Below are 12,686 nucleotides of genomic sequence, written 5' to 3'. Positions count from 1 at the left end.
AGATTGGAGTGAGAAGGCTTTCAGTTTTTCCCCATTGAGGATTATCTTTGCTGTGGGTTTATCACAAATGGCTTTGATCATGTTCAGGAATGTTCCCTCTATACCCACTTTGGTGAGGGTCTTGATCATGAAGGGATGTTGGACTTTGTCAAATGCTTTTTCTGCGTCTATTGAGATGATCATATAGATTTTGACTTTTCTTTTGTTAATATGGTGTTTGACATTGACTGATTAGCCTATGTTGAACCATCCTTGTGAACCTGGGATGAAGCCTACATGGTCATGGTGTATAATTTTTTTGGTATGTTGTTGGATTTTGTTGGCTAAGATTTTGTTGAGAATTTTTGCATCTATATTCATCAAAGATATTGGCCAATAGTTTTCTTTTTTCGTGGCATCTTTGTCTGGTTTTGGAATAAGGGTGATGGTGGCATCATAGAATGTCTTTGGGAGTATTCCTTCTTCTTCAAACTTTTGAAAAAGTTTAAGGAGGATGGGCACCAGATTCTCTTTATATGTTTGATAGAATTCACCTGTGAAGCCATCTGGTCCTGGACTTTTATTTGTAGGGAGTGTTTTTACAACTTCTTCAATTTCATTTCTAGTGATCGGTCTGTTCAGTTGGTCTGTTTCTACTTGATTCAGTTTTGGCAGGCTGTAAGATTCTAGAAAACTGTCCACTTCTTCCAGATTGTCAAATTTGTTGGCATATAGTTGTTCATAGCATTCTCTTATGGTTTTTTGTCTTTCTGCAGTATCCGTTGTGATTTCTCCTTTTGCATTTATAGTTTTGTTTGAGTTCTTTCTCTCCTCTTCTTAGTGAGTCTGGCCACGGATTTGTCAATTTTGTTTATCTTTTCAAAGAACCAGCTCTTGGTTTTATTAATTTTCTCTATTGTTTTTTGAGTCTCTGTTTTATTGATTTCTTCTTTGATTTTTATAATTTCCTTTCTTCTGCTGACTTTAGGCCTTTTTTGTTCTTTTTCTAATTCGTTTAGGTGGAGGGTTAAGTTGTCAATTTGGGATCTTTCTTCTTTTTTGAGAAAGGCTTGTATTGCTATAAATTTCCCTCTGACCACTGCTTTTGCAGTATCCCATAGATTTTGAGAGGTTGTGTCTTCATTATCATTTGTTTCAAGGTATTTTTTAATTTCCTTCTTGATTTCCTCATTGACCCATTGGTTTTTTAGTAGCATGTTGTTTAGTCTCCATGTAGTAGGTTTTTTCTCATTTCTTTTCCCGTGGTTGATTTCTACTTTCATGGCATTGTGGTCAGAGAAGATAATTGAAATAATTTCTATGCTCCTAAATTTGTTGAGGTTAGCTTTGTGTCCCAATATGTGGTCGATTCTTGAGAACGTTCCATGTGCACTTGAGAAGAATGTGTATTCTGATTTTTTCGGATGTAGTGTCCTGAAGATGGCAATTAAGTCTAACTTTTCTATTGTTTCCTTTAGGATCTCTGTTGCTTTATTGGTTTTCTTTCTAGAGGATCTGTCCATTGGTGTGAGTGAGGTATTAAAGTCTCCTACTATGATTATATTCCCATCAATTTCTTCCTTTATGTATGCACAGGTAATTTTTGTGAATGACTCATCCATTTGCCTCCTAGTAGAAGGCAAAATATCCTAGCTGCATAGGATGGATGCAGAGGATGAACAGGAGAAATGTTTGTAAGCTGGGGGTAAAAGAGTTATGATGAATTTGAGGCAATTGATTTGAAGAAAACCAAGAATATAAATTGTTCCTTACCCCACGGTACTGGCTTTCATTGAAAATCTGAGGTGGCAGGGGATACCCTGTAGCTGGTCGTCTATTTTCAGGTACATTTTCTCTCATCCACTTACGATTCTCTTCATTGGCCGCAATATCTTTTTCTTCAAATCCTATTTTGTTAGCTTCTAAGAAACCAAGCACATCTTGCTGTTTCTTCTTAATCTAGGAACCAAAGGACAAGAAACCATATTGTTGAACTAATAGTTTTTTCTGTTTTTATTTCTCAAAATTAACAAAAAGTGTTAATGATCTAGCAGAAAGGAATCAGATATTGATCAAGATTTCTGGTTTCACAGAAGATAATAGTTTTCCCTCTTTTTTTTTTGTCTTTTTGCCTTTTCTATGGCCACACCTATGGCATATGGAGGTTCCCAGGCTAGGGGTCTAATCGGAGCTATAGCTGCCAGCCTATACCAGAGCCACAGCAATGCAGGATCTGAGCCACATGTGCAACCTACACCACAGCTCACAGCACTACCGGATCCTTAACCCACTGAGTGAGGTGAGGGATTGAACCCGCAACCTCATGGTTCCTAGTCGGATTCGATAACCACTGAGCCATGACAGGAACTCTGGTTTTCCCTCTTTATTATTTTGTTGTTAATGATGTCTCACAAGAAGATTTAAGAGTTTTCAGCTTACAGATCCTTTTATCAACCTGACGTTTTCTTTTTTTCCATTGAAATTTCCACATCTAACCATGCAGAAGAAAAGTTAGCTGGGTAATATTAATAACCTAAAGTGCAATTAACTCAAAAGTGTGAATAGTGGGAAGGTATGTTTTCTGATTATCTACAAGTCTCTCTTAATTTTCACCCTTGTTGAAAGTCATTCTAAATGACCTGAGTCTACTTTTTTCTTACTAAGCATCATACAGTTAACAGAAATTAATTTTTCCTTCATGTTTAGAACAGAATATAAGAAGATATAAGAGCTAAATGTGTCTATATAATAAGTTCGAAATATACCTGTACCATTCATTGGCCCTTAACATGTGCTGCTAGGGGATCTTAGAGATAATGCACTTATTTTTTTCTCCTAACCATTCCTAGGAGAGAGCAAGAGTAAAATTAATACTTTTTAGATTTCTCCTCTGATATACATTTCTTTTAGAATTTTAATTCACATATTTACAGTAATTTGCCCAAATTTAAAACTATTAGTAAATATTTCTGAGCTTCAGCACAGAACAAAAAATGTTTCTTCATGGAGCTACACTAAAAAGCAGAAGCATTGGAAATATAAAATCAAAAGAAACAGTCATCTTAATGGAAATTAAAATGCAAAATAAAAAAACTTTTATACAGTCAGTTCTCTAGATTTACATACACATGCATGTGTGTGCATACGCATACACAAGAATGAATACAGAGAGGTTGTATTTATGTCCTTCTAACTTGTGATTGTGGGTAATTTTCTCTTTCATCACACAACCCCAGGAAAAAATATTCAACTTCTCGTATTAGAAATTGGAATCTCTACAGGCTATTTACATCAGAGTACAGAATGATTTTAGTTAAAAATTAGTTACAATCCAGCAAAATGTTCAGCAAGATAATTTTTCTAATAGGAATCTTATTTCCATATTAGCTTATAAAATCAAACTTTAATTCATAAATATATACTTATTTTTGAATTTTTAGGATAATCAATCTAAAAGTCAATAATAATCAGTAGTGAAGGAAAGTTCAATTAAATGGTGGGTTTGAGTCATCATGATACAATGGAGTGTTCAGTTTGTGTGAAGGGTGTCAAGTAATTCATCCACCATTTGCATATTTATAAATTTAGGTAGATGGCCCATAAATATGGTACTTTTGGGCACTTGGCATTCCAACAGATATTTTTGAATGAATTAAGAGTTATAGATAACATGCTAAATTTTTTACATGGCCCTGAGTGAGTTCCATCTGTCATGTTTGTGTGAGAGATAAAAGACAGAAGACCTTTAGGATAAATGACTTCTTAAGACATTTTTCCCCTTACTGAGTGCCTACTATGTTAGGATTACTATTCACTATGTTCTGAGTTAAGGTGGTGGCCAGGCCTGGTACCACTGGGCATTATAGCCTACCTTTCACTGATATCTTTACCTCTAGCCATCAAATATTTCTCTCATGCTCTGGAACTGCCTAACAAGTACACGTGTCTCCTAGAGTGTTCTACATCTTCATAAGGCTAAACAGAATGGGCTATAATAACACTTTTTAAAGTAGGTTATGCCCTGGCAAACATGAACATTTCTCCACCTCTGAATCTTCAGGAGATGTAAAAGAAAAACCTGTTTCCTATCTTGATCATATCTACAAGTCCAAAATTTCATATGTCAAGTTTATTTCTAGCAAGAGATATTTTATATCTAAAGAATTAGTGCCTACAGGTGGCTCTGGCGCAGGCTGGTGGCTACAGCTCTGATTAGACCCCTAGCTTGGGAACCTCCATATGCCGCAAGAGTGGCCCAAGAAATGGCAAAAAGACAAAAAAAAAAAAAAAGCCAGTGTGAATGTTTAAATTCCAAACGAAGAACAAAACTTCAATAATCATGCTTCAAATGGGACAATAAGAGTCTTTTTCATGAAAGTGTTGACTGACAATAAAACATTTAACCAAGAATTTAACCAAGATAGGATTTTGTCTTGTTTTATAATAAAACCATCACATTTTCTCAGCTGAGACTTTAATGGACATTGAAAGAGTTTCCAACTATTGTGCACTATTGTGTCCAAAAGTGTATTTAATAGCTATTCAGCAATGATTCTTGGGTGTCTCTTAAGTGTGTAGGAAATTTATTAGGTTTAAAATGTCTAAAGAAAAATAGCAGAGATTCCCTCCTAAAATTAAAATCTAGTATGAGGGATTAAATATAGACATTAGAATTTTTTATTACAACATGGTATTTATTTATTTATTTAGCTTTTTAGGGCCATACTTGTGGCATATGGTGGTTCCCCGGCTAGGGGTCTAATTGGAGCTACAGCTGTCAGCCAACACCACAGCCACAGCAATGCCAGATCCAAGCCGAGTCTGCAACCTACACTACACCATAGCACATGACAACACTGGATCCTTAACCCACTGAGTGAGGCCAGGGGTCAAACATGCAACCTCATAGGTCCTAGTCGGATTTATTTCCACTGCACCATGATGATGGGAACTCCACAACATGGTATTTATACATGAAGCTAAGGGAGTTCCCATTGTGGATCAGCGGGTTACACACCCGATTAGTATCCATGAGAATGTGAGTTTGATTCCTGGCCTTACTCAGTGGGTTAAGGATCTGACATTGCTCTGAGCTGTGGTTTAGGTTGTAGATGTGGCTCGGATCCCACCTTGCTATGACTGTGGTGTAGGCCGGCAGCTGCAGCTCCAATTCAAACCCTAGCCTGGGAACTTCCATATACCACAGATGCGGCTCTGAAAAAGCAAAATTAAATAAATAAATAAATAAATAAATAAGAAGCTAATAAAACCATACAAGATGGTTAGGTGAGAAGGGTCAAGTGAATTACAACACCAATGACTGCAAGGAACTTAGAAGAGAGAGCAAGTGCTTATTGCTGTGAGCAATGCCACTTAGACTAAGATTCATATGACAGCAAAAACGCCACATACCATATCCATCTATATTTCATGCAGTCTATGGTTTTAGTGAAAGCATGATGTACTTAGTAAAGTTTAATATAACTGGCCAACTGTGAAAATGAGCTTACACATTGCACTAGAACAATGAAGGTACAGTATTACAAAATAAATTTGGAAACTTTCTAAATGGATGCTCACAATTTCTACAACTAAATTCTTACACAAAATTGAAGTCTCTAAATGAATAAACACTTCTGTGTGTGCATTTTATCTTTTTAAAAAGGTTATAAAATAAATAAAAAGGTTATAATTTGTGACCCAGAGAAATTACATATATATAGATTCTACAAAGAGAAATTCAGATATATAATTCCCTCCAATTGGTTCTGTTTATTTCAAATGCTACCCCAAAGAAAGGCTACTAATTTGTAGGCAAATAATAAGCTTGTCTTTGCCTAGTCAGTGCCTAAGGATTTAAGAGTGGGGTGAAGGAAGTATGAACAAAGAGAATTTAAACCTGTCTTTTCAGTCTTTTAATAATCTACTTACTTGCAAAATACACCCAAAAAGAAAATCAAATCTGAACACCTAGTTAGTCTGTTTGGCACTAGACCACTACAGCACTTCCACTGTGTAGTCATTTGGTAATGAGAGAGATCTGTGTTCATTTTTAAATGAATACCATCATGAATCCTTAAGCCACTGGCTTCCTACTGCTTAATCTAACGGTACAACCACAGCAAGAGACTCTTGTTTTTAACTTGCTTGTTTTGCAATATTTAAAAAAACGCTTTGATCACAATCAGCCATGTAAAATTTGTAATTCATATCTTTTTACCAATTAGTCTACAACAAATATAGGTTAATATGAGTATTTAGAATTCTCTTGGTCTCCCCTCTCCACTCCCAGGCTTCCTGGGGTTTGTGTGACAGATGTTCCAAGATGTAGCAGCATAATAGCACAGTTTAAGGTTTGACATTTTACTGCTGCCCCCCCCCAAAAAAATACTGTTAATACTTTATTTAGTTGTTCTTATACACATTATGTCAAAAGAGAAGGTAATTCCCAAGTAATTTCAGAAGTAGAGCCTAGTGTGAAAGGAAGAGAAGATAGATATTTAAATGCTGTTTCTCAAAAACAGCTATGGCTTAAGGTGGTCACAATAAAGAAAGTACAGTAATGCCAAATTCTAGGTTAAAAAAGTTTTTCTTGATTGGTTCTGAATAATCTCAACTATCTAGTCCTTCCTTATCTGGAGCTTTTTCCAGAGTTAGAAGTAATGTTATCTGTTTCCAATTCCTTCAGAGATAGTTTTATGTGTAGACCCAGGTGACTGTGAAATAAGAACCACTGCCAATACCATCTACCCTAAAATTCAATTATTCTTCTAATGCCTGAAACCCTACCATTACTGATTTATTATTTTGGTCTTCAAAGAAAGGGCAGGGAGTGCGCATGTTTGGAGTGGATGGAGGGACTGCCTAGAGAGTTGCAGGTAAGGAAGACAGTGAAGTTTCTTTGTCTGCCTTAGAACTCTGCCCAGAGTTGTCCCTGTATAAATTCTAACAGAGGGTCACACAAAAAAGTGGCAGGAATGGCCCCCCAAGATAATCCCAAGGGGAAATTTCCAAATCTTACTATGTTAGTACTGGGTTAAGCTTTGTATGAGAAAAAAACCTTTAAGGAGAATGGGAGACTAAGACCCATTGAGTGTTTGTTGAGTACCAAATTATTTGTTTGGCTTTGTGGATATATTCCCTGAAATCCTCACAATTCTGTAAGGCTAGTATGATTATCCCCATTTTATGAGAAAGGAAATTGTTGCTTAGATAGGTTAAGAAACCTGTCCAAGGAAAAATGATCTATGAATTGCCTATATCAAATTACATGTCTAGGAGTTCCCGTCATGGAACAGTGGAAACAAGTCTGACTAAGAACCACAAGGTTGCGGGTTTGATCCCTGGCCTTGCTCAGTGGGTAAAGGATCTGGCATTGCCATGAGCTGTGGTGTAGGTTGCAGATGCAGCTCGGATCCCGCGTTGCTGTGGCTCTGGCATAGGCCGGTGGCTACAGCTCCGATTAGACCCCTAGCCTGGGAACCTCCATATGCCTCAGGTATGGCCCTAAAAAAACCAAAAACAAACAAAACAAAAAACAAAAAAAACAAATTACATGTCTAAAGTTATCTGACGGCAAAGCTTTGTTCTTTTTCTCTATATGCAGTACAGATTGTAATTTCCAATCTAGCTGGGGAGATAAGACTAACATATATGAGTGCATTCTTTCTAAAGTGACAGGGAATAGGAAGACAATGAAAGTTGAAATATCTTTTTTTTTTTTTTTTTTTTTTTGCTTTTCAGGGCTGCACCTGTGGCATATGGAGTTTCCCAGGCTAGGGGTCAAATTGTAGCTGTAGCCACTGGCCTACACCACAGCCACAGAAATGCCAGATCCAAGCCGCATCTGCAACCTACACCACAGATCATGGCAACACAGGATCCTTAACCCACTGAGTGAGGCCAGGGATTAAACCTGTGTCCTCATGGATCCTAGTCAGATTCATTTCCACTGTTCCATAATGGGAACTCCAAGAGATATATTTTCTTCCAAATAGCCTTATTTAGTGAATTTGATTTCCTAGTTATGGTTTCTTTCCCCTTGACCTGTCTAAATTGACCCTAAAGAATTCCTAAGCCCATCAATTTGTGGGCTTGCTTGCACATAGGCAGCTTGCCCACAGGAGAACTAAATGGAATATCATGAGGCCTCTTGTTTCTTGTTGACTGTACTGAGAATGCTGCCCCCTTTGTCAAGAACTCAGTCACTTAATGTTTCTGAGTAAGCAAAGTTGGTGTGGTGGGTATATTTCTGTACTTTAAATTTACAAACGAACAGACAAGAAAGTGCAAGAACATCAGATCTCCCCCATTCTTGATTTTTTTTTAAAGTAAGCAACGTATCTATCTCTTAAAAAAAAATCTAACAAACTTTTCAAAGAGCAAAATGATCTGAATACAAATGCACAACTTATTTGGAAGTAAAATCAAGCTTTAACTGAAATCAGTAAAAGACAGAGGAACTAAAGTTCCTTGACTCTGGTAAAGAGAACGGACAGAGAAAACTTCCAGATAAGAAAGGGCTTATAGATGAGATTACTCAGAACTGAAATTTCATTTGACTAGAAAATGAGCATGATTTTACTTTCACCTCTTGCAAGTGAACTTCATTTCCACATAGTTTATCAGATGTACATGCTGAGAGATGTGTTAGCAGATCAATAATCAATAGACAAGTTTGGCCAAAGCCACAGAATCAAAACATATACTATAACCCTACTGCTGCTACACTGGCTCCCTGTGCCTAATTTCAACCCAACCTTCTACTGCTTAACTTTCAAGGTTCTGCATAATATTCTATCTACCTCTCTAAAAGTATGCATCTCCCCACCACTCCATATCAGATCAAACTGGATTTATTCTTCTCTGAATTTCTTGTGCCCAAGAAAGTGCTTTTGCTCTTTATTCCCTTCAACTGCAAGTCTCCTTTCTCTCCATTGATGCACTTCTAACTTATACATCCAGGTTCATTCCCTCTGTGAACCCCTTGGTGGCAACTCCAGCCTTCTCCCTCTGACCTATCACCCAGTTTGGTGGTTAATATGACCCAGTTTGGAGCTTAATCAAATAGTACCAATGCTTGCTAATCTTTTCACATGTCAAAAATCTCATGTCTTCATTTAGGTAGCTGATAAGCCACCTGAAGGTAGGGGACATGACTTTTGCTTTTGCTTCCCTACATTGTGTCTGGATCTGGCCAGACGCAAAGTAGATACTCAATACTGATTGATGTAACAACTTGAAATTCAACACCCCCAAAATGCTTTTGTTTACTTTTTAATTTTAATCAACTTTAATTCTGGAATAAATTTATATTTACTGAAAATTTGAAGATATAATACAGAGAGTTCCCATATAGCTCTCACTCTGTTTCCCCTATTGTAACACTGTATCTTACAGTGGAACAATTGTCACAGTTAAGAATCCAACACCACCACATTGGTACAGTACTATTAGCTAAACTCCAAACCAAGTGGATTTCACCAGTTTTTCCACTAATGTCTTTTTGTTTGTTTGTTTCAAGATCACTTTCAGGATACCACATTACATTTAGTCATGTCTCCTTAGCCTCCTCTGCCCTGTGGCAGTTTCTCTGACTTTTCTTATTTCCCATGATCTTGACAGTTTAGAGGAGTACTGGCCAGGCATTTTGTAAATGCGCCTTAATTCAGGTTTGGCAGATTTTTTTTTTGTCTTTTGTCTTTTAAGGGCCGCACCCATGGCATATGGAGTTCCCAGGCTAGGGGTAGAATCGGAGCTGTAGCTGCTGGCCAACACCACAGACGCAAGCAACATGGGGTCTGAGCCACATCTGCAACCTACACTACAGCTCACTGCAATGCCGGATCCTTAACCCACTAAGAGAAGCAAGGGATCGAACCCACAACCTCATGGTTATTAGTCAGGTTCGTTAACCACTGAGCCACAACGAGAACTCCACAGATTTTTTTTGATAATTGGATTTCCACACTCATGTTTTGGAAGCAAGTCAATAAATCAATTGTACAACAATAAATCTGGGAAAAATAACTCCTGCTGTATAAAGCAAGAAAAGCTCTCTTTTTAAAACTCTTATAGCATACTGGGAACCTGATAATACTTTCTAGAAAAGTTTGAGAAAATCAGGTAGCTATAATCAGCAACCTCTGAGAGCTTAAACAATAAAATCCTGCTGTATAGCACAGGGAACTATATCTAATCACTTGTGATGGAACATGATGGTAATAAAACATTTTTTAAAAAATGAGAGCTTATTCTAAAGTAATAATCAGCCTTTGAAGCTAACTGGGATGGATTTCTCATAGATTAAATGTTATCTGGGAATATGTCTTCAAAAGAAATTCCCTATATTAAATATCTATGATTAGATTAGATTGATGGGTTCTCAAAAATAGATTGTAGAAAATGTCTTTTATTAGTGGGTTTTAGTTATGTTTTAGCCACTGTTTTCAATATTAGATATTTCTCACACCCTTGAAGTATTAATGACTGTGAAATGTACAATATGACAATATAAATTCCAAACTAGTATTTGAGTGCCTGAAGATACTGTTGGTGATTACTAGTGGCACACAGAATCTTGCTCATTCACAGTTAGCAAAGTAAGTCTTTATTCTCCAAATTACCACTTGTAAATCAAAGAAAAAAGCTGATAAGAGAAGTTCCCATTGTGATGCAGTGGAAACAAATCCAACTAGTATCGATGAGGATGCAGGTTGGATCCCTGGCCTTGCTCAGTGGGTTAAGTATTTGGTGTTGCCATGAGTGGCAGTGTAGGTCACAGACATGGCTTGAATCTGGCATTGCTGTGGCTACAGCAACTGTAGCAACTGTAGCTCTGATTCGACCCCTAGACTAGGAACTTCCATATGCCACAGGTGCAGCCCTAAAAAACAAAAACAAACAAAATGCTGATTAAAAAATACAGCCCTTAGAAGTCTCCAAAGCCAAATAGCACCTCACTGCCAGCACATTCAATGGTAGGGAAATAGCTGCTGCTCTTAGCAAAGCATAGAAGAATTAAAACTCAAAAGTTCCAGAAGATTTAGAGCTTCTGGACTCACAGAAGCTCTGGGTTCACTGAGCATAGAGAGACACTTTCGAGTATGAAAAGGTACTCAGTAATTATTCCCAAATTCATGAGAATTTCAGGTTGTGGCTGTGTTCAGACAAGACTGGGAGACAGATACTGTCTTCTTCTGGGTTTTTTTTGTTTGTTTGTTTTTGTTTGTTTGTTTGTTTGTTTGTTTGTTTGTGTCTTTTCTAGGGCTGCTCCCATGGCATATAGAGGTTCCCAGGCTAGGGGTCTAATCGGAGCTGTAGCCACTGGCCTACACCAGAGCCACAGCAACGTGGGATCCAAGCCACGTCTGTGACTTACACCATGGCTCACGGCAATGCTGGATGGTTAACCCACTGAACAAGGCCAGAGATCAAACCCGCAATCTCATGGTTCCTAGTCAGATTCGATAACCACTGCGCCATGATGGGAACTCTGATACTGTCTTCTTCTTATTCATTCCAATTACAACTACCAGTTATAGAAGGCCAATTAAGGGACGATTTCTAAAATAGGTGTTTTAATATGTTACTTCATTTAATATTCATAATGACCTTGGAAAACAGATATCATTACCTCCATTTTACAGATTAGAATACTGAGGCTGAAAGAGGCTAAGTAAATTTACCCAAAGTCACATAGTTAGTGGGTGGCAGGGCTGGCATTCAAACCTATGTCGCTAGCTCCAAAGCTTAAGTTTGTTCCAATACATTCCCCTGTCTAGCTTCAAGGTATTTTTTAAAGAATTTTTTCTTTAGAGTTCCTGTCACGGCTCAGCGGTTAACAAACCCTACTAGTAACCATGAGGTTGCAGGTTTGATCCCTGGTCTTGCTCAGTGGGTTAATGATCCGGCATTGCCGTGAGCTGTGGTGTAGGTCACAGAAGCAGCTCAGATCCTGCATTGCTATGGCTGTGGTATAAGCTTGCGGCTACAGCTCCGATTTGAACTCTAGCCTGAGAACCTCCACATGCCACACGTGCAGTCCTAAAAGACAAAAAAAAAAGAATTTTTTTCTTAAGAGATTATTACACAGGATTGATAAGCTCTTACAAAGAGTAATACCACTTTTTGATGTGTTTTTACTACATAATTTAATTATAAATTCTACTTACCACTTACCACACCATGCTTTTGTTCCCATTATCATCCAAATGAGCATGAAAACAAATAAATCAATCTTCACATTATTATAAATAAAAAGTGACTGGAATATTCTATTCCAACTCTAGGATCCTCTGATGCTTGGAAAGGATTAGTGTCAGACCCCTGCCTAGCTATTGTTAGAGGCTAACATTCAATCAAGAATGCAGTTCATTAGAGGAAAACCTAGGCCAAACCCTCTCCGACATAAACCACAGCAATATCTTCGCAGATCCACCTCCTAAAGTAATGACAATAAAATCAAAAATAAAAAAATGGAACTTAATTAAACTTAAAAGTTTCTGCACAGCAAAGGAAATCCTAAACAAAATGAAAAGACAACCCACAGAATGGGAGAAAATACTTGCAAATGAAGCAACTGACAAGGGATTAATCTCAAAAATTTATAAACAACTTCTGCAGCTCCATACCAAAAAATAAACAACCCCATCAAAAAGTGGGCATAAGATATAAACAGACAATTCTCCAAAGAAGACATACAGATG

The 12,686-nt window shown here is 37.4% G+C and overlaps 1 protein-coding gene across 1 annotated transcript in view; it reads right to left on the bottom strand.

Annotated features, from left to right (window-relative positions):
* Positions 1-12,686, bottom strand: part of SH3BGRL (SH3 domain binding glutamate rich protein like) — a 94,326-nt gene that overhangs the window by 20,940 nt on the left and 60,700 nt on the right. The window contains exon 2 of the mRNA XM_047765305.1: positions 1,753-1,938. Coding sequence (XP_047621261.1) covers positions 1,753-1,938 — 186 coding nt within the window. The remainder of the gene's footprint in view (positions 1-1,752; positions 1,939-12,686) is intronic.

This window comes from Phacochoerus africanus, chromosome X (genome assembly GCF_016906955.1).
Source record: "Phacochoerus africanus isolate WHEZ1 chromosome X, ROS_Pafr_v1, whole genome shotgun sequence".
In the NCBI taxonomy this organism is placed as follows: Eukaryota; Metazoa; Chordata; class Mammalia; order Artiodactyla; family Suidae; genus Phacochoerus; species Phacochoerus africanus.
Note: the sequence above shows the minus strand (reverse complement) of the source record. Positions and strands in the feature narration are given on the sequence as shown.